This window comes from Erinaceus europaeus, chromosome 9, assembly GCF_950295315.1.
Source record: "Erinaceus europaeus chromosome 9, mEriEur2.1, whole genome shotgun sequence".
NCBI lineage: Eukaryota > Metazoa > Chordata > Mammalia > Eulipotyphla > Erinaceidae > Erinaceus > Erinaceus europaeus.
This window is the reverse complement of record NC_080170.1, coordinates 33,068,229-33,091,118: the sequence shown is the minus strand read 5'-3', so window position 1 is coordinate 33,091,118 and position 22,890 is coordinate 33,068,229. Positions and strand designations below refer to the sequence as shown.

Below are 22,890 nucleotides of genomic sequence, written 5' to 3'. Positions count from 1 at the left end.
CAAGTCACTAGTCACTTCTAAAGGGAAGCAGGAAATCTAAGGTTTTATGTGAATGCTTCTATTAAAAACCATTGGGTGCCGGCCGGGCAGTAGCGCAGCAGGGTAAGTGTACATGGTGCAAAGTTCAAGGACCAATGTAAGAATCTCGGATCAAGCCCCCCAGCTCCCCACCTGCAGGGGGTTGCTTCGCAAGTAATGAAGCAGATCTCCTTTCTGTCTTCCCCTCCTCTCTCAATTTCTCTCTATCTTGTCCAACAACAACAGCAACCAGGGCAACAAAATGGGAAAAAATAGCCTCCAGGACCAGTGGATTCATAGTGCTGGCACCGAGCCCCAGCGATAACCCTAGAGGCAAAAAAATTAAATAATAAACTATTGGGCTGTGGTCCGGGAGATGGCACAGTGATAAAGCTTTGGACTCTCACGCATGAGGTCCTGAGTTCGATCCACATATGCAGCCCATGTGCCAGAGTAATGCCTGGTCCGTTCTCTCTCCTTCTGTCTTTCTCATAAATAAATAAAATCTCAAAAAAAAAAAAAACTATTGGGCCAGGGATATGCACAACCAAAGGTCCCAAATTTAGTCCCTGGCACCAACATAACCAGAACAGAATTGTGCTCTGGTTGGCAAAAAGCCAATAGCAGCTAATTCATTTCAAACAAATGTTACACACAGTGAAGCACTAATCCAAAAAAGATACAAGGACCCATATGTTTGTAGCTGTACTATTTACCGTAGCTAAAGTATGGAAACAACCTAACATCCAAACAACAGATGACTGCATAGAGAAGTAAGTCAATGGAACACTACTCTGCAATCAAAAAGGATGAGATCCTATCATCTAGAACAAAAGGACTAGAACTGGAGTGAGTATGCTAAGTGAAATAGAGGTAAAGAACTACCAGATGGTTTCGCTATGTGGAATAGGTGACTAATAAAATTTTGGGGAAGGGCATGGTGATTAAATGCTCTATGGGGGGGGGGTATGAAAATCATCCTGAAATGTTATATAATCTTGTAGAACTCTTAAGTCACTAGTAATAAAATAAAATGTCACACCCTAACTTGTTTGTACACCTATTAACTCCATTAGGTTTAACCACCAGTTCCCAGGGTCTGGTAGAAAATAGCTTCACAGAAGAACAGTTGGATAAAAGATAAACTTGGGGCGGGGGGTGTGGGAATGAGGGTTTCACTTAGGTAGCGAGTAGCATGCAAAGTCTGCTTACTTGTCAGTACTTACTGCGTCTTCGTTCATGGACCAGACACTGCTGTGGGGTGAGCTGAGGAGCCGCACCCCTGAAGCTGACAGTCTGAGTCCATGATGCTTTCAGGTAGTGTTTGCATTACAGAACACAACTGCTGAGGAGAGAAACTTGATAGGTAGGGAGAGTCGTGTAGCTTTTTACAGACAGGATGTGAAAGGTGACTTTAAAGTCACCACTACCTGAATCAAGTCTGTCATGTTAGGACAGTGGAACCTGTCAAGCAGGTGTAAAGTCTCAGGGAGAGACTGCATGTCTGAGAAAGAGAATGGCCAAAGAGGAGACTGACAAGGAAGTGCAGGTCCCATATAAAGTAAGGGACTTAGGGGGTCGGGCAGTAGCACAGTGGGTTAAGCACACGTGGTGCTAAGCTCAAGGACCAGCGTAAGGATCCTGGTGCAAGCCCCCAGCTCCCCACCTGCAGGGGAGTCGCTTCACAAGAGGTGAAGCAGGTCTACAGGTGTCTTTCTCTCCCCCTCTGTCTTCCCCTCCTCTCTCAGTTTCTCTCTGTCCTATCAAACAACGACAGCAATAACAACAATGATAAACAAAGGCAACAAAAGGGAAAAAGTAGCTGCCTCCAGGAGCGGTGGATTTGTAGTGCAGGCACAGAGCCCCAGCAATAACCCTGGAGGCAAAGAAAAAGAAAGAGAAAAAAACCCTAAAAAACTAAGGGACTTATGTCAAGTGAAACCGAATACCACTGGGATCTTTATGAACATGTTAAGGGGTTTTGAGAACATATTTTAGGTTCAGCATGCATATTACAAGGTGCAAGGACCCAGGTTCAAGCCCCCAGTTCCCACCTGTAGGAGGAAGCTTCATGAGAGAGATGAAGCAAGTGCTACGGGTGTCTCTATCTTCCCTTCCCATCTCAATTTCTCTGTCCAAACAAATTTTAAACCACTAATCTTTAAAGGTTAAGCTAACAGTAATTGTTATATAACATCAACATGTAGCACTCTATGCGAAAGGGTTTGTATTAAGAATTAGGACAAATAATGGCAGCTTCTTTGCATTACACTGTTGTCAACAGTGAGAAACAAAAGACTTGACAGAACACTTGGTCACAACCCAGACTATTGGGGCATGAGCACTAATAAAACTGGGCTACAAACAACCCATCCACAGTGAACCCGAACTGATTCTGTAAAAAGTGAGCACCTGGCTAAGCACACATAGTACTAAGTGCAAGGACCCAGGTTCAAGCCCCCGCTCCCCACCTGAAGGAGGAATCTCCACAAGCAGTGAAGCAGCTCTGCAGGTCTGTTTCTCTCCCTCTCTATCTCCCCCTTCCCCTCTCAATTTCTCTGTCTTACCCAGGAAAAAAAAAAAAGGCTGCCAGGAACAGTTATTTTTCAAGATTCTTGGAGAACAGCGAAAGGCTGCCAACTTCTTGAATGAAAATCTAGAGAATTCAGTAACAGTCTAAGACAAAAACCAGCACACATGGAAACAGATATCCTTGCAAAGTTAGGGGATCTAGGAGCTCGAACCGGGATCCTTATACCAGTCCTTGGGCTTTGCGCCATGTGCAGTTAAACTGATGTGCTACCTACTGCCCAACCCCCGCTTCCCTATTCTTTACCCCCCTGGGAGTATGGACCCAGGATCATTATGGGGTGCAGAAGGTCGAAGGTCTGGCTTCTGTACTCCTAGCCTGTCTCTCTCTTTCCCTAGTGGGGCAGGAATGTGGGTAGGCAGGCAGGGCTCCAGGACACATAGTGAGATCATCTGCCCAGGGAAGTCAGGTTGGCATCATGGTAGCATCTAGAGCCTGGTAGCTGAAAGAGTTAAGATATAAAGCAAGAACAAACTGTTGACTAGTCATGAACCTAAAGGCAAGAATATTGCGGATGAAGATTTGGGATCTCCATTTTGGAAAAAGCTAGTAGGTCTATTTTAGGTATAACAACATTTTTAATAGCAGAGTAGTAGTCCATTGTGTATATGTACAACTCAGCCACTCATCTGATACCTGGGTTGCTTCCAAATTTTGACTATTACAAATTGTGCTATGAACGTAGGTATACACAATTTTTTAAAAAAGATTTTATTAATTGATGAGAAAGATAGGAGAAAGAACCAGACATGTGCTGGTACATGTGCTGCCGGGGATTGAACTCAATACCTCATGCTTGAGAGTCCAATGCTTTATCCACTGTGCCGCCTCCCGGACCACATACACAAATCTTTTTGGATGGTTGTATTTGTGTTCATTGAATATCCCTAGGAGAGAAATCGTAGGGTCATAGGGTATGTCCTCTTTTAGCCTGAGAGTTCTCCAGACAGCTCTCCACAGGGGTTGGACTAATTTACATTCCCAGCAATGCAGGAAGATTCCTTTGTTCAAACAACCATTTGTTGCTGCTACCTTCTCTGATGTATGATATTCTCACAGGGGTGAAGTGGTATCTTGTCTTCATTGCCTTTCTCTGACAATGACTAGGGGCATTTTTTTCATGTTTGTTGGCCTTTTGGATCTCTTCTATGGTGAATATTCTGTTCATATCTTCTGCTATCTTTGGATGGGTTCAATTGTTTTTTGTTGCTGAGCTCTTAATATATTTTGTTTTTTGTTTTTTTAAAAAGAATTTACTTATTTATTGAGAAAGATAGAACCAGACATCACTCTGGTACATGTGCTGCCAGGGATTGAACTCGGGACCTCATGTTTGAGAATCCAATGCTTTTATCCACTGCGCCACCTCCCGGACCACTATATATTTTGGTTATTAGCCTCTTGTCTGATGTATGCATAGAAAGATCTTATTCTGTAAGGGGAGGGGTCTGTTTGGGTGGGTTTTTAAAAAATTATTTTCCCTTTTGTTGCCCTTGTTTTATTGTTGGTTATTATTGCTGTTGTTAGATAGGACAGAGAGAATGGAGAGAGGAGGGGAAAGACAGACACCTGCAGACCTGCTTCACCGCTTGTGAAGTGACCCCTTGCAGGTGGGGAGCTGGGGGCTCAAACCGGGATCCTTACACCGGTGCTTGCGCTTGGCGCCACGTGCACTTAACCTGCTGTGCTACCACCAAGACTCCTTGGGTGGTGGTTTCTTTTGCTGTACAGAAGCTTTTTTATGTAGTCCCATGTTTTTTAGTCTTCTTTGTAATTGTATTTATATCATTGAAGATGCCTTTAAAATATAGATGGAAAAGAGTTCTGCCAAAATTTTCCACTAAGTATCTGGTTTCTGGCCTAACAGTCCTTGATCCACTTGGAATTTACTTTTGTGTTCAGTGAGACACAGTAGTTATTTCATTCTCCTGCATGTTTCAACCCTTTTCCAACACCATTTGTTGGAGAGACCTCCCCTTCTCATTTAATAGTCTGGACACTTTTATCAAAGATTAGACATCCATAGGTGTGGGGGCTTACTTCTGGATTCAGTTCTATTCCACTGGTTCAGTTTTGATTACAATGGCCCTATAATACAATTTGAGATGTAGGAATGTGATGCCTCCAGTTTTTTATTCTCAAGATTGTTTCGGCAATTCTAGGTACTTTCTGGTTCCATATAAACATTTGTAGCTTTTGTTCTATACTAAAAAAAATTAGGTAGGATCTTAGGTAGCATTAAATTTGTATATTGCTGTGGGTAGTATATTCATTTTGATTCTTCCAGCCCATGAACATATCTTTACCCTTCTGTGTCTTGTTTTTATTTCTTTCAATTGTGACTCAATTTTCAGTATAGCAATCTTTCTCACTTCTGGATATATATTTTTTTGGCCTCCAGGGTTATTGCTTGGTGCCTGTACTGTGAATACACTGCTCCTGGAGGCTATTTTCTCCATTTTGTTGCCCTTGGTGTTATTGTTGATGATAGGACAAAGAGAAATCGAGAGAAGAGGAGAAGAGAAACTTAAGACACCTACAAACCTGCCTCACCACTTGTGAAGCAACCCCCTGAAAGTGAGGAGCCAGGAGCCTGAACCAGGATCTTTACACTGGTCCTTGCACTTTGCACCATGTGCACTTAACCCATTTTGGTCCTATAGTACAAAGAATTATCTGGATTTCTTCTTCTAATTTAGAGGAATACCACTGATTTGTATGTTAATTTTGTAGCCTGACATTGCTTAACCTGCGCATTATCCCACCGCCCCCACTTTGTTTTGACTTGCTTAGCTCAAGTGCTATGATAAACCATATCATATTAATACCTATTTGCTTTCTGTCATCACGTAATGAAGGTTTAGAACAGTTCACAATGAAGATGAACTTTAATCTCAAGAAAAACCAGGCTTGTGAGAAAAAAAAAAATCAAATACAGCCACTTTACTATTAAAATTTTACTTTAATAATTTATTTAAATAAGATATTTGAAGCAGTTTAGAAAAACAAGATTTGAATTTTATTTCCTTGTAAAAATCTTTACACATGCAGACAAACCAGTGTTAAGAAAGTATTCACCATCATTTAAACAAAGTCACTTAAATAGAACAATGTCTGCAATTTATCTGTATAAAAATAAGATACATTTTTACAGAATTCACGCTCCAGTTCTTGTATCAATTAACATACACAACTATAGTAAGTACAATTGAACCTGACCATGGTTTTCAGTTAAGATACTGCTAGGGTATTTTAATGTGCAAAAAAAAAAAAAAAAAAAAAAGGAAGAAAAGAAAAAAAAATTGACATACTTCTTTAAAAAAAAAAAGTCCTCAGTATTTCTAGAAACCTAGAGGGTTCGAGAAATCAAATCCTAATCAGTTTGCTTTAATGTTTTTGATTTTGTGTCCATATTATCACACTGCAGAGGCAACCAGGAAGTGCCACGGGCTCACGGAAGAGTCAGCGCCTGTGCCTGCCATGACCTGAGCGACTTCCACCATGGTGCTTGCCTTTATGGGATCTTTCAAAGGAGCGTGATCGCTCCCTCCTGTCCCTATGATGTCCCCTATCATGCCTGTGCTTCTTGGCAGCATCTGAGTGGTCCCGAGACTTGCTCTGAGATCGAGAGCGAGACTTTTTCCTTTTATGACCATGTCTATTTGAACTTTTTAAATCCTCCCTGGCATGCTTGGCCTTAAGGTGAGGAGAACCATGATTGTGATGTCTTCGTGGACTTTCGCTGTGACTGCGGGACCTGCTTCTGGATCTCGAGCTGTATGTTCCAGATCGACTCCGCCTATTATTGTAACTTAGATAACAAAAATCAGAGGATTAGATTAGTTTCTCCTGAAGTGAATTACTTCAGTGGTGCTTCTAACAGCCTCAGAACAAAACTAGGGGCATACAACCAACAGGCCTTATGAAGTCACCCACCACTCCTACTTACCCCAACCTACAACAGATAAATCTTAAAAGATTCCATACTATTTACAGTCCAAAATGGAGACTAGTTCTAGTTTGTTATGTACTCCCTATCTGCCCAAAAGAATAGGGAGATTAACAGCTAGCTGGCAATCTAATCAGAGGTAACTAAGGAAGTGCCTGACTGATTGCTTGAAGAGATGTTAGTGACACTCATGCTTTCTACTGAATCCAGAGACTGTCTTCAAACAATACAAACATAAGATATTATACACTTCCACAGCACTTCATGGCCAGCCCTACACTTCTCAAAAAAAACAAAAAAAGTCAAATAGGGGAGCTAGGCAGTAGCACAGCAGGTTAAGTGCAAGGACTAGCGTCAGTATCCCAGTTCGAGTCCCCAGCTCCCCACTTGCAGAGGAGTTGCTTCACAGGTAGTGAAGCAGGTCTGCAGGTGTCTATTTTTCTCTCCCCCGTCTTCCCCTCCTCTCCCCATTTCTCTCTGTCTTATCCAACAATGTCATCAATGACTACTATAGCAATAAAAAAACAAGTGCAACAAAAGGGAATATTAAAAGAGCTCTTTATATATCTAAAAAAAAAAGGCAAATAGAATTGTACCCATTATCTTACAAACTTGTTAATCATTATTAAATCACTAATAGAAAATCATATAAAAAGGTGGGCAAAAATCAGAGATCATGAAGATACACCATGAAGTAGCTGTGCACATGAAAAGCTGATTTCCAAACTTGATTCCTGTAATTTACCAACTAAAGCCTAGTTCTAGCCAAACTCTGAAAACAGTCTATATGGAATTAAAGAAAAGCAGGAGTCGGGCAGTAGTGCAGCGGGTTAAGCGCACGTGGTGCAAAGCACAAGGATCCTGGTTCGAGCTCCCGGCTTCCCACCTGCAGGGAAGTTGCTTCACAATTGGTGAAGCAGGTCTATAGGTGTCTATCTTCTTCTCCTCCTCTCTCCATTTCTCTCTGTCCTATCCAACGATGACAATAACTACAACAATAAAAAAACAAGGGCAACAAAAGGCAATACATAAAAAAAAAGAAAAGAAAGCACTCTAAAAACCCCAAGGTAAGCCGCTCTTCCAAGAACAAGGTTTACTCACTGTCTCCTTGGAGTGTGTGATCGAGAGCGTGAGCGCGTTCTTGACCGTGATCTGCTTGCACTTCTGCTATTTCTACTTCTCTTACTGTCTTTTCTTACACTTCAGAAAGAAAACAGTATTTGTTACACACTGTTAGAAACTACACATCCCTCAAACTAATTTTCAAACTCAGGGAACACATACCCATTATAAGGGCTTTTGGAAGTCTGTTGTCTGTCCTCAGGCTCTTTTTTAACTGTCTTCACACTGATGGAGACTGGGGACTTCTCTTCAGCTTTCACTTCTCTTGGAGATGCTTCAGAAGAACATAGTAAAGACATGCTAATTGGGTAGGGGTCCAAAGTTGTTTGCTTTTTTTTTTTCCTTCAAGTTTTTAATATTTATTTATTCCCCTTTGTTGCCCCCCCCCAACTGATGTCATTGTTGGATAGGACAGAAAGAAATGGAGACAAGAGGGGAAGACAGAGGGGGAGAGAAAGAAAGACACCTGCAGAACTGCTTCACCGCCTGTGAAGCAACTCCCCTGCAGGTGGGGAGCCAGGGGCTTGAACTGGGATCCTTGCGCCGGTCCTTGCACTTTGTGCCACGTGTGCTTAACCTGCTTCGCTACTGCCCGACTCCCCAAAAGTTGTTTCTAAATGTAATTCCAAGTACTGTGTTTTACAGTAACCATCTTTGGCTATACTGGAAAGGGAAAAAAACACTAACAGTTTATTTAGCATTTATATTTCTAGGTCACAGCTAGAATGCTTAGTCTTCTAGTAGTCAGTCACATGCCTCAGTGCCCATGTCACTTCAATTAAGAATCAATCTTACATGGTTTAGAGGCTGGAGAGAATCCACCAAGGGTTGAGAGGGCTGGAGTTCCATCAGGATTCAATCCCTTTGCTTTCAATTTGGCTTCCTGTAAGGCTACCTTTCTTTTCTCTACTTCTTTTTCCAACAATTCATAGTTTGGCTGTTAGAGGAAAATTAAATTAATACTTCTCCTTCATGGAAATTTAGATTATTAATACACAAGCAAATTAAAATCACCTTTTTCCTAGTATAAAGTCGAAGTGTCTCTATGCAGATGTCCTGTATATCCTCCTCCGTTGAACCAAACAGAAGAAACCAATGGGGACGGGTGGGTAAGGGAATCTAAATCATGAAGACAGAATGTTCTACATCAAACTGATGTTTTTTAAGTGGTCGGATAATCTCTAACTTATAACTTACCCTACACAACAGCACCAAACAGGTGATCTAAACGTACCTGGAGAGCTCGGGCTGCAAGGTAGATGCAAGCACACGCTATGGTCTCTGGTTGAAACCGAACAAATACATTGGTTCGAAGACTGTCATTCATATAATTCCTGAAAAATATTTCAACCATAAGCTTTCTATGTGAACAAGCCAACCCCTCTGAAGTTTACATAAGTTTGGAGACTCAATCTACTTTATTCTTTTTTCTTCTCATTTATATTCATGTCTTCATATTCTAGCATGTAATTCATATCAGCAAAAGAATTGAAAATAACCATTCTTTTCTGTACGACCAGAATTCTTTATATAAAAAAACCCATTAGCATTCCAAATAGAATATAATTTCAATGTTATTCTATGTGTCTCAATGAAAAGCAATGCTTTGAAAGTCAATTCTGACAAGACTAGTTTTAGAAATAACCCATTCCAACAATACTTCAAGCCATTAATTATTGACCATCTCTCCTTTATCCGCAATGAAAAGCAGTGTCAACCAAGTTCTTTCAAAACCTCAAAATATTTTGACAGGAGTAAAAAGGCAGATTCAGTAATCACTCAAGTTTTACCTGCATTTAGAAAACCAAGCTAATTCAGAAAGCCTGAAGAGCAATTAAGTATATACAACATACCTGTTTTGTAACCAAACATAGCAAAAGAAACTATTTTAATCAATTGCTAAACGTTTAAAATCAGTGACATTTCTAAGCACATTCCTAAAGTACTGAAATCTTAGCAATTGTTTAGAAAATTAAGCTAAAATGAAAAATTAAGCAGTTCTTACTCATGGGAAGTCCTAAAACCTGTTTATATAGAACATATATTGAAAACATCAGGCAATTTATAAAAGCAATGAGACTAACATTACTAACATTTACTGAGCATAAACATTACAAGTCATGTTAAGTGCTGCATATTACTGACAGTCTTAAAAGACAATAGTTGTAGCTGGACCACAAACAACTTGCTTTTACCTAGCACTCCAAAATCATATACCCACATCACTAAAGTCCAAGTTCTAACATGTGTATTATTAACAACATTAACATCTCTGTGAAAATAAAATACATGCTTGCCTGAGAGCCAGCAACTCTAATTTCTTCAGTTAGGGTGGGACTGATGCCCACTTTAAGTTGCTGGTTTTATAGTTCCCTTTGGTAGAATTTATGCTATACACACTAAAAATGGAAATATTTTCATTTATAATGGCTGGACAACAAATCTATCAAAAATGAACTCATCATTTTGATAGTTACATGTATACATTAAATACATAGGCATGTTGAATAGTGATTTCTAGAAGCAAATATACAAATCCTTTTGACACCCAACAGAACTAGAAGACGCTGCCAGATGGATATGGACCACTTCAGTGAATCTCGGATGAGAGCTTGCACTGGATTGGCTGGAGAGCAGGGCAGCCAATCAGGCCATCCTGAGGTCATGGGCTGAAGTGCAGAGGGCAGAGTTCTATGACTTACCATCATGGACTACCCTTTAATCAAAGAGTAGAAAAAAGAACAAAGTTAAATTGAGTTCTCCATTAAAAGTAATTACTCAAGCCAAGAAAACAGGAAGCAGAAATAAGCATTATTTACCTTTTGGTTTAAAAACAAAAAAAAAGCACCAAAACAAGCCCATCTCATTTTGGAAAGGGAAAATGAAACTTACTTTATTTCTGCTTCTGTTTTCCTGGCTAGGAATGATATAAAAAAACAACTTACCAGGCAGTTTGAACCAGGGTTTGATTACGTTCACATTCTAAGACTTGTAAATACATAACAATGATCTGAAGGACAAGGGAAAGAAGAATCAGTTTAGCTTACTAGTTGTTCTTTCAGAGCATTAAAAAGTACAATAAGAAAATAACTGAAAAAAATTAAGTCTGAACTTTAATTCTTCTATAAACCACATACACTATATGAAACTAAAAAGTGCCTGCAAGTACCTGTGGGTTATGTCACTCATTACATTACATAAAGGTTTATTTAGAACTATGGTCCACAATTGCACAGGAAAAAAAAGGGGGGAAGCAATTAATTCATTAAAGCCTGGAGCCAAGAACACAGCATATAACAGTGGTGGTGAAGAAGGCTTAAGCCTTAGGCTCCAAGGTCCCAAGAGTAATCCCTGGTACCACAACCACAATAAGCCAGAGCTGAACAGTGCTCTGAATGGGGGCGGAGAGGCATGCAAAATGGTTGTGCAAATGACTTAAGCCTGAATCTGAGCTTTCAGGTTCAATTCCCAGTCACCACCATAAGCTGAATAATGCTGATAAATCATATTCCTAAGAATAAGAAAACACCTATTTTTATGAACATTATTTATACCAAATACCCCAAGGTACAATTGTACATATCCAAATCAGCACCCTAGAGATTCATTTTAAATGTTGCAGTGTGCATGGTACTAGGCAATATACAAGGCAGCATTAAGTCATCAAACACTAATATTTCTATCATTAATTTTATCACATGAAAAGTGTGATAGATAAAAATAATCTAATAAAAGCGTTTAGCTGCTCAACACAGATCTTTCTGGGCCTGTACTGTTGTTCTCATTCTGAAATTTCAAAAATGTGAAATCTGAAGAACAGAGATAATCGGCTAAAGACAAAGACAGGTTTCTTTAAACATCTCTCTTTTGAAATACTTATTGGACAGAGACAAGAGAAAAACTGAGAGGGGGAGATAGAAAGGAAGATGGGGTGGGGGTAGATAGCATAATGGTTATGCAGAGACTCTCAAGCACGAGGGTCCGAAGTCCAGATTCAACCCTCCACACCACCATAAACAAGAACTGAACAGTGCTCTGGTGGAAATGGGGGAGAGGGGGGAGAAGAGCTGCCGAGTTACTTTCACCACTTCTAAAGTTCTTTTTTTTTTTTTTTTTTTTGGGGGGGCCTTGGATCCAGGTCCTTGAGCATTGCAGTATGTGGGCTCAACTGGGAGCACCACCCCCCGCCCCTCACAAGTGACCACAATACTGTTTTTATCATACATATGTGGTGCTGGAGACTGATGGCAAGGGTGTCTCATATGCAAATCCTGTGCACCACTCAGTCACTTGCACAGCCTCATCAAGGCTCCCACAAGATGCTCATGCCGATATACACATGCCCAAGAGAAACCGGACTGATGGCAAGGGTGTCTCATATGCAAATCCTGTGCACCACTCAGTCACTTGCACAGCCTCATCAAGGCTCCCACAAGATGCTCATGCCGATATACACATGCCCAAGAGAAACCGGAGACACCCATTAACAAGGAGCAGCTGCCAACTAAACCAACATTTCACCATGCAACTGGCAGCATCCTGTAGACTGCTGTAGAAATTTACTCCTTGGAACAAAGCATTTCATGGTCTCCATTTTCCAAGTAGGAAAAATTGGGTTAAAAAAGATCTAACCTTCCCATGTTCAAATAATGAAAATTTAGGTTCATTTTGTTTAATTCTGTAATTTACTGCTAGATTCCAACATCCAAAAGCATGGCTTTTAAAAATCACTGTTCACTTGCAAACATACACACTAACATAGTTCCTATCAAATAGCACTTAAAGAACAAGCCTAATACTTACGAATGTGATTTCAGTACTCTACAACTCACCTTATGGGGATGCTTGACATGAACACAAAATCCCAACTCCTTTAGCACCCTCCTCTCTGCCTTGATAACTTGATTTTTGGTGTTAATGTAGTTCTGATCAAGGATCAGGGGGCTTGGAGTCCTATAGTTTGTAAGAAATAAAATCAAAACTGTTTTGCACATCCCAAAAAAAAAAAATTTGTGGCATCTCCATTTTCCCTTCCAACCAACTATTGGCAACAGAAACCAGCTTTTTAAACTCCTGCAAACAAGTTAAAGCATTAATCTTGTGCTGTCCAAGTTATGCTAAGAAACTAAATTCCTATAGAAACTAACTCAACCCTGAAATACTTGTGGTATTCATGTTTATTAACTTCTTCATACAGATTACACTTAAAATCTTTATATAGACTGGTAGCTTAATTTATTATAACAGCCCCCCACACACACCATTAGTCCCCATGGATCTAATGATGAGACTAATGTTTTTTTTTTAAATATTTACTATAAAGACCTCAAAAGATAATAGTGTTTTTTTTTTTAAATTCTACAAATACCAACCCTTGGCTAGTTTGTAGGCAAGGGGGACATGCGGCAGGATCCATATTGCCCCACGTGGACAATATATTTCCAAGTTACTTTAGGAAACTACCTCTGGGGCTAGGGAGGAGAAAGCATAATGGTTAGGCAAAAGAACTACCACGACTGAGGCTCCCATGTCAAATTAGCCAGAGCTTAGCAGTGCTCTGGTTAAAATTAAAAAGACAGGGGGAGATATGTGTATCTGTTAAGGAAAATAACCTGAAAGATGGAAAATTAAATTCCATAAAAAAAGGTTTTAAAAATCAGATTCAAAGGTAAAAAATGATCAGTAAAAACAGGTCTAAAGGGTGTAGGTACTAAGTTACGCAGAAAAATTTTCATGTCTGAGACCTACAAAGTCCCAGGTTCACATTTACAACTGGCCAGTCATTAGCAATACTCTTTAATATATAAGGGCTAGCATAATGGTTATGCAAGACTTTCATGGCTGAGACTTGAGTTTATAGGCGTAATCCCTAGCACCACCGTAAGCCAAAGCTGACCGCTAAGATCAAATGCGTAAGGCAGAGCTGAACAGTGTTCTGGTGTTAAAAAAACGGGGGGGGGGGGGGGGCGCTCCTTATTGAGGCATATGTTACAGTGCACAAGGACCCAGGTTCGAGTCCCCGGTCCCCTCCTGCAGGGGGAAAGTTTCATGAGTGGTGAAGCAATGTTGCAAATGTCTCCCTCTCTATTTCTAGCTGCCTCTATCAAATAAAGATAATTAAAAAAAAAATTTTTTAAAGACAAAAGGCATGTAGAAGACACTGAGAACCACTATACTCAAGGTCTGTGCCAGACTTAATTTTTAAAATGACTTTTGTTATTAAGTTTGTTACAAGATTACAGTGTATAGTTCCACACCACTAACCAGTGCAATTCAGCATCCCCACCCTTCAACCTCCCAGAAACAGTTTGCTTGCTTCTGTTTTCTGTAGATTTTTGGTGTAGTTCTATTTTGTGTAGTTCCCTAGATTCCACATGAGTGAAACCACCTGGTAGCTGCCTTTCATCTCTTTACTTACTTCATTAAGCATCATCACCTCCAGTTCCATCCATTTTCAGTTTAAATATTATCTTGATAGCTTCCGAAATTACAATACACAATAAAAAAGCTATACATATCAGCTATGCAGTGGTTTAAAATTAAACAGGGGCTCGGGAGTCGGAAGGTAGCGCAGCAGGTTAAGCGCACGTGGCGCGAAGCGCAAGGACCGGTATAAGGATCCCGGTTCAAGCCCCTGGCTCCTCACCTGCAGGGAAGTCGCTTTACAGCTGGTGAAGCAGGTCTGCAGGTATCTATCTTTCTCTCCCCCTCTCCATCTTCCCCTCCTCTCTCCATTTCTCTCTGTCCTATCTAACAATGACATCAGTAACAACAATACAACAAAAGGGAATAAATAAAACAGGGGCTCTAGAGGTGGCACAGTGGCTAAAGCACTGAACTCTCAAGAAGAGTGCCAGAGGGATGTTTTGTTTCTCCCGTCTTATTATTATGGCACCAGGATCACTGCTGGGGCTCAGTGCCATTCCCAGTGGGCTTTTCTGTTGCCACTGACCAGAGCGAGAAGATAGGAGGAACACCTGCAGCACAGCTTCCTGACCTGTAATGGAGCAGGATGGCTTTAACCCAAAGCCAAGAGTACGAAACTGCATGCTGCTCTACCGGGTGGCAGCAGCCTCACGCATCCCTACTAGGTAAGAACTAAGATGGTACATTCTAAATCTTAAAACTAAAAGAGCTTGCTTCTAAGTCAGAATTGCATTAAAAACATCACCGTCTCCTTCACTTCCATTTTTAGATCCAACCAACACGTATTTTTATAAGGTGTTGATTATGTGGCATGTATACAGGAACAGTAAGCATTTTCCCATACTCATTTCATTCTCAACCAAAAGAGATGCAAGTTTTTGCTCTGAATAGAACACATTATAAAAACCATTAACCACCTGGCCCCCAGCTCACATCTTACATTAACCATGCACCCAAGTCCAGGAAAACAGTGAACTCATAATTTAAAATACATAATCTAACTATACCCATTTGAAATTTAGAAAATAAACTGCAGGGAGTCGGGCTGTAGCACTGCAGGTTAAGCACAGGTGGCGCAAAGCACAAGGACTGGCATATGGATCCCGGTTCAAGCCCTGGCTCCCCACCTGCAGGGAAGTCGCTTCACAAGTGGTGAAGCAGGTCTGCAGGTGTCTTTCTCTCCCCGTCTTTCCCCTCCTCTCTCCATTTCTCTATGCTATGCAAAAACAATGACAACAATAATAACTACAACAATAAAACAAGGGCAACAAAAGGGAATAAATAAAATAAATTAAAAAAAAAGAAAATAAACTGCAAAGTATATTAGCTATCACGGCAGGTGCAGGCCATCAGCGTGAAAATCTAGTCCCTTTTCCTTACTTACCCCCACATAAAATAATAAGATCTGGGAGATAATGCAGCAGCAGGAGACAGGACTTCCTGGTGAAAGGTCCAGGCTCGAGACTCAACACCCACCAAGAGCCAGAGCTCTAAACAATGGTGGAGAGACTGCACAAGTTTGCAGCTTGGGGGGTGGCACAGGGGCTAAACTACAGCAGCTGTCTCTCAAGGATGAGGTCCTGAGTCTGTTCTCTGGCACTGTCTGTGCTTTCGAGTCATGTTCTGGTTCTTCCCCTCTTTCTCTCTTCAATAAATACTAATCTTTTAAACTGGAATGCTTACTAAGCTTCCCAACTATCCTGTACAAGATCTTTGTCAAATTATTTCCACAGTTAGTTAATTAGATAGAAATATCAATAGTTGGTACTTCAATTAACTAAAGATGGCAATGGCTTTCCCTCATTTTAATTAAAAGCTGTGACCATCAGGTGAATGAAGCCACCAAAGGAGATACTGACTTCCAACAAAATAACAGATTAATTTTATCAGGACAATTAACTACTCTTTTGAGACAAAAAGTCACCTTAAATTGATCATGTATGTGTCAAAATGTATTCCAAAGTTTATTTTTCAGATTCTGACATCCTAGCAGAATATCTTAAAATCCACTTTGGAGGCTAGGTGGTGGCATACCTGGTTGAGTGCATTGTGCAAGGACCCAGTTCAAAGCCCCAGTCACCACCAGCAGGGGGAAAGCTTTGCAAGTGGTGAAGCAGTGCTGCATGTGTCTCTCTCCCTATCACCCCCTTCCCTTTCAATTTCTGGTTGTCTCTATCCAATAAAAAGAAACTACTTTAGACTAATTATAGTTATGCTTCATCTCTCATTTTTTAATGAGTACTGCTCAGCTCTGGTTTATGGTAGTGTGGGAGACTGAAACTGGGACTTCAGAGCTTCAGGCTTGAGTCTCTCTCTGCAAAACCATTATGCTATCTACCCCAGCCAGTTATGCTTCATCTCTGTATGCCAAACATTCAACTGCATCAATGGAATTCTTGTTTAAACACTTAGATTATGGCTATCTGGTCCCATATCAGGCTTAATCATTAATTCTGCTGCATAAGTAGAGTTCAAATCCCAACAACATCAAAAACAAGGAAATTAATGATATATATTATGATTCAACTGTATTCTCAACTTTTAAGATCTGTTACTTCAAAGCCTGCAATTCTACCCACAAAACTAACTTCACAGGGCTTAAAATAATCATTTCATGCTAATCACTTTTCCATCACAATTAAGACTAAAGGAGTATGAAATTTACAAATGGCTTGTTTTTTTTTTTTTAGGAGTAGAACAGTGTATCCCCACAACTAGCAGTCAAAGTGTCTTTTAAAGTGTCAACTAGTACTTTCTAAATCAACAGTAACACTAAACTGCAACAGTTTCTTTCAACTGCAAATAAACTTTCTAGGTAGCACTGTAAAATTCAATCTTAAAAAAAAAAATTTTTTTCATTAGCCAAAAAAAAAAAAAAAAAAAAAATCAAACCTAGTTTCACCTCCTGTTTTCAAATTGCGGTTTTAAGAGATAATTTTAGATTTTTTTGCCCATTCTCTTGGGAAAGCTATTTTCCTTCTAAGATGACTGAGTTGAAAATCAATTTATGGGAGTCAGGCAGTAGTGCAGTGGGTTAAGTGCACGTGGCACAAAGCTCAAGGACCAGCGTTAAGGATCCTGGTTCGAGCTTCTGGCTCCCCACCTGCAGGGGAGTCGCTTCACAGGTGGTGAAGCAGGTCTGCAAGTGTCTATCTTTCTCTCTCCGTTTTCTCCTCTCTCCATTACTCTCTGTCCTAACGATGACGACATCAATTACAACAAGAATAATATCTACAACAATAAAGCAAGGGCAGCAAAAGGGAATAAATAAAATATTTACAATAAAAAGATACTTCTAAAAAAAAAGAAAATCAATTTATGAGAAAAATAACAGGAGATTTAATCATGCTGAGGTCTCGTGGATGGAGGTTAACAGTCTAATTATTTAAATTTGAGTTTGTTTACAAAGAGGTAGACTGCCAATATACAGAAATTTGTGAAGTCTACTTCAAAATAAATGTTTAAGCAAACTCAATGACACTGAAATAAACTGCAGAGGGACACTGAGCTAACATGAACATTCAAGATTCTTCCAACTCTATAAAGTTGAGAATACATGAGATTTACTAGTAATGGTTAGTGTCCATTATTAATAAGTTACACATCTTGCAGCTCTTAACACTGGATGCAGACTCTATTAAACAGTCTTTAGTTGCTCTATGGTGTTACTTCTTAAAATCAAATTGTAATTAAGTAATTCAGGTAGGGCGGAGGGAAGCTCATTGATGGGGCTATGAACAAAACAAAAAAAAGTAACTCAGGGCGGAGGGTAGATAACATAATGGCTATGCAAACAGACTCTCATGCCTGAGGCTCCAAAGTCCCAGGTTCAATCCCCCCACACCACCATAAGCCAGAGTTGAACAGTGCTCTGGTAAAGAAAAATAAATAAATAACTCAAAAATTTTAAGGCAAAAACTCATTTAGTCTGAGGTTAAAGGACAATTTCTCAATCTGGAAAAATTGAGAGGGGAAGAGTATGATAATTCATGATGGGGCTTGGACACTGGTACTTCCTGAAAGGTCCCCTACAGTGAGTCTCACATGTATACTATCAGGATTGTGAAGCCTGTGGCACAGGGCAGCAAAAGATGACAGCAGCTTTGTAGTTATCAAGATGATGTTACCATTTAAGACTAACTGCATAAACAAGGTTAAAATAAACAGCAGTCACTAAGTCAGACTAATACATCTTACCTAACTGAAAAGTAGTATTGATAAGTGCTTTCCAAAGACATTAATGTACATAAAATCCCTAAATTACAGTTCTGATAACTTGGACAGCAAAGACAAAAGCTTTTAACAAGATACAGGAGTTTTTTGTTTGTTTTTCTAAATGGTTCACCAGTGGCCAACCTGTTAGTCCCCGATTCCAGTGACCTATTCTCAGAGCACTGGCTTCTCCTTGGGGATTTTCGATACTTCACTCACTGTTGCCATGACGACAGCTTCATCTCTATGTACCACTCCACATCACCCAGGCTTTGGTAAATGTAGCTGGTCGCTGTATAGTCGGTTGCAAGGGAAAAAAGAGTTGAAGTTAATAACATATACAAGTTACCTGTCTGAGTAAATCTGCAATATGCATAGAAACACTTTTACATCCTGCTTTAAAAAATCTTTCATGCAACTAACTTTTTAAATTTCATGCTATTTTCACTGCTTAAGATTGAGATAATCATTTTCTCTGTCATAATGAACAAGAAACACACTGTTACATCAGACACAAGTGAGGTGAGATTTTTTTTTTAATTCCCATGATTTTTATTTAAGAAACACTACTTCACTAAATAAGAGTATTGTAGGTCTCAAAGGAAAAAAAGGTTAAGTAATCATAAATGATTACAGGAGTTTGCTCAATAGTATTAAATTATGTACTACCACAAAATTATTTCCTTTATGCAAACAATCCTCTCAGCGGAGCCTTCATTAGTGTTATTTTTGTTTTAAATGCCCTGAAAAAAATCAGCTAAATAGCTAAGTAGAAATTGTAGCATAGCCTGTAATGCCAGTTTGAAATCTTCCCATTTCCAGGGTTTCTTACCAAAAAGCTCAAAGAATTACTTTTAAATAAGTTTCTCTATCTCTAGATATGGTGTGGTGAATGAGAAGATTTAGGTGGAAGGAAATAAGAAAAATTTAAAATGCTGTGAAAAATCATCTAGGTCACGTTGTTTCAGTCTTAACTAGATTTATCAGCTGAAAGTTTGAACAATTTGTCCTTCTGTTACCTTTAAATTCAGTCAACAGGGCTCTCTAGTCCACTAACTTGGTAATAACCCAACATGACTAATCCTTCTACAGCTATCTTCCCTTTCAACTCCTAACACTGACCCAACATCACCAGTGAACTCAAAAACAAATCTGCACCAGGAATATTCTCTGCAGCAGCGGAACAGCTTATAGGTAAGTATGCCCTAAGACAAACTTTTTGGTACTGCTTCACCATAACTGGCCACAACACCTGTAGACACTTGTTTTTATTTTCTTACAAGATCAAATGCAACCCAACCGGTTATTTTTCTAACCCACTCATTGAGACTTTATCTGACCAAACAAAAGAGCTTTTTGACTTCAAAGTGCCTTGCCTTCAAACTTTATCACCCTGAAGTTTTACTTTCTGATCCAGCAAAAGATAAAATGTAGTTCAATGCTAAGAAGTATTTTAACAAACAGCCAACTTTAATTGGCAAAAATTTTAACTTTGGGACAGGGGAGATAGATAGCATAATGGTTATGCAAAGACTCATGTCTGAGGCTATGAGCTCCCAAATTCAATCCCCTGCATCACCATTAGCCAGAATTGAGCAATGCTCTGGTGTAGTTAAAAAAAGGAGAGAGAGAGAGAGAGAGAGAGAGAGAGAGACAGACAGAACTTCAGAACTTGGACTACCAGTACGAAACAATCTACACACAACTTTGCCACAATATAACTTGAACTACCAACATTTAAACTTCCAGCCTTCAGTCTTCTAGAGAGGAGGGGGGAGAAATAACTTACAGAATACACTCACACTTGAGCCAAACGTATTCCCTTTCTTGTTTAATCTTAAACACAGGACTGGCTTCACAGCACTCTTAGGATTGTCCACAAATGCAACTGCCTCTACAAACTTTAGATAGCTGGTTAATTATGGTTTTTCCAAATTAGGTACCAACGTGCTCCTATGTGGATTTTAACACCTAAGCCAAAGTCAGTTTTCCTTTGGGAAGGTTTAAACTTGAAAGGAAAGAATGCTTGGATGGTTGGTGCACGGTACATTAGTAGCAAACGCAGTCAGAGCTCAATAATGCCACTCTTACCTTTTTCCTCTCAACTGGCGAAGGTGGTGAAATACATTAATCACGTCTCTTATTCTTCTGGGCGCTTCCTCGATTTTGGATGCAAGATTAATACAAGCCATGGCCACAATCTGGAAAAGAACCCAGGACCCGGTAAAACGAAATAGACGTAGGCATCCCCGAACAAAGCTGGGGTGGGATGAGTAAAGCCATCAGTCCCCTCTCCGGTGGTCTCACAGACGGGTCTTATTTTGGCTTCCTGGGGTCAGGGGCCGAGTGCAAGGCCGGGCCACGCGCGGGGGCCGTGCTGGGTCCCCGGCCACAAGCTGGCCCTTCCTTCCTTCCTTTGCCTTTCTCAGCACCCTGCTCGGCTCTGGTTGAGGGTGCTGCTGGGGGACTAAACCTGGGACACTCAGAGCTCAAAAAGCCGTTTGCGCGACCGCTAAGCTGTCTCCCGGGCCACTCGCTCGTTCTGATGAAAACTCGCGAAAAACTTTCGGGGGGCAAGTCCAGCCAGACACAACGTCTCCGGGCCACGGAGCCGGGGCCGCGGGCCGGCTACTGCGCGCTCTTTCTTGGTTACTAAAATCCTCTTAACTAACTCCAGGGCCGGAGTCCAGCTCCATCTGCGTGGGGCTGCAAAGGGTTTTTGAATAAGGAGGGGGAAGAAGAAAAAAAAAAAAAAAGGCCGCCTGCGCTCGGGAGCCATTTTCTAGCGTCTCCAAGTCTCTACTTCCTGGTGGCTGCGAACCGGGTACAATGGCCTGGACTCCGCGCCCGGCCCGGCCCGCACCCCCCGCCCGCCGCCGCCGCCGCCGCCGCCGCCCCCGCGCCGCTCACCTCGAAACTGTGCTTGACGAAGGACTTGGAGTAGAAGAAGCGGTGGAACAGCACCTGCCCCGTCGCCATCGCCACCTGCGGACGGAGGACGGACGCGGGTCAGGCGGGCCGCCGGCGCCATCTTGGGCACGCTCCCCCCGCCCTGCGCCGCCCCTCCCGCCAACAGCCCGCCCAGCCCTCCCCCGCGTCTCGCCGGGGCTGCGCACCGACCTGCGGCAGCCGGAGAAGGATGCCCGCCGCCTGGATGAGCTCGCAGCCCAGGATGCGCAGGTCCGTCTCGCTGGGCAGGTCGAGCCCGTCCTGCATGGACGGGGTGGGCGACAGGCGCTCCTCCGGGATCAGCGAGTGGTCGATGGTGAGCGACACTTCCGAGTACAGGCGGTCGCCAATCAGGATGCCCCCCGCAGTGGTCGTCGTCGTCGTCGTGGTGCCAGAACTGGAGCCGCCCGCGCTCGGGGCGGCAGACGAGGCGGCGGCAGCGGTCGGATGAGGCCCGGACGCCATGCTCTCCCGCAAGCAGCACGCACAGCCGACGCAGCGCCCCGCCGGACTGACCCTCCGCGCTGCGCGCAGCCTATTTCCGGGCCGATGCACCGTGTGCGCTTCCGCCCGACGTCAGCGCGCCGCGCCAATTAGTCCCTCGGGCCCCGCCCCCTGCACCTCAGGCCACGCCCCGCGCCCTCCGGTCCTGCTTCTGGCTGGGGATGACCTTCTGCTTGAAAGTGGTGACCAGCTAGGTAGGCACCTTTCGCCTGGAGAAGGCGGTGAAGGGGGACACTTGTGACTCACAGCACTAGTGGTTCTCCTGCATCCAGGTCATCAAGGAAAATGGAATCAATCAAGGAAACTCCCTACTTTGCAAAAATAGTTTTAGGGTGTGAGCCCTGGGAAGTGATTTGTTCGCTGGGGAATCTGCTCATACGCCCAACTGAACAGAGTGAGAAGGATCTACCTTTTTAAATTTTTCTCTGCTATGATAACAGTTATGAGTCTCCTCAAGTTTTCCCAAACTTGAAAACAGTGATAAAGACCTAAAATCATGTGGTCCGGGAGGCGGCGCAGTGATAAAGCTTTGGACTCTCAAGCATGAGGTCCCGGGTTCCATCCCCGGCAGCACAGGTGCCAGAGTGATGTCTGGTTCTTTCTCTCTCCTGTCTTTCTCATAAATAAATAAAATCTTTTAAAAAAAAAAAAAAAAAAAAACTAAAACCATTAGACTCGAAAATTGGAGGAAAGGGAACAGATTGGGTTTTATTCTTCCTCCAGGGATGAGAGGTCTCTAGCCTCTATTAAGCTGTGAAAAATACATTAAAACTTGACTCTCAACACATTTCAGTGTCCTATAATGGTGTAACTAAAAAGAACCATACAAAAATCTAATTTAAAAAAAGTAAGAGTGGAGGGTAGATAGCTTAATGGTTCTGCAGACTCTCATGCCTGAGGCTCCACAGTCCCAGGTTTAATCCCCCACACCACCATATGCCAGAGCTGAACAGTGCTCTAGTTAAAAAATAAAACAAACAAAAAAAAGTAAGCCTGTTAAACTTTCTGCCAATATTCTGAAACATTAGGGTGGAGCCTTCCGGACCTGTAGATTCTTACCTGCAGAGATGTTGTGTGGAGACAGATCCTGTCCAGATTGGATCTTGTCCATCCTTGAAGA

General features: G+C 41.6%; 1 protein-coding gene across 3 annotated transcripts; it reads right to left on the bottom strand.

Moving 5' to 3' along the window:
• Window positions 1–5,604: 5,604 nt before the first annotated feature.
• On the bottom strand, window positions 5,605–22,080 carry CCNL1 (cyclin L1). Of its 3 annotated transcripts, XM_060197605.1 has the most exons (11): window positions 21,438–22,055; window positions 21,228–21,302; window positions 20,409–20,518; window positions 12,512–12,632; window positions 10,625–10,689; window positions 8,914–9,013; window positions 8,694–8,798; window positions 8,475–8,616; window positions 7,842–7,953; window positions 7,659–7,757; window positions 5,605–6,419 (listed from the first exon to the last, which is right to left on the bottom strand). In XM_060197605.1, the coding sequence occupies exons 1-11, from the start codon at window positions 21,729–21,731 to the stop codon at window positions 6,071–6,073; spliced, it is 1,572 nt and encodes a 523-aa protein (XP_060053588.1). In that variant the 5' UTR covers window positions 21,732–22,055; the 3' UTR covers window positions 5,605–6,070. The 3 variants fall into 3 exon arrangements, 2 of the variants coding, with proteins under 2 accessions (XP_060053588.1, XP_060053589.1); XR_009551557.1 differs by lacking the exons at window positions 5,605–6,419; window positions 7,659–7,757; window positions 7,842–7,953; window positions 8,475–8,616 and adding an exon at window positions 10,382–10,395 and having other exon boundaries at window positions 8,784–8,798; window positions 21,438–22,080; XM_060197606.1 differs by lacking the exons at window positions 5,605–6,419; window positions 7,659–7,757; window positions 7,842–7,953; ... (1 more) ...; window positions 8,694–8,798; window positions 8,914–9,013 and adding an exon at window positions 9,262–10,395 and having other exon boundaries at window positions 21,438–22,078.
• Between the last annotated feature and the right edge of the window lie 810 nt (window positions 22,081–22,890).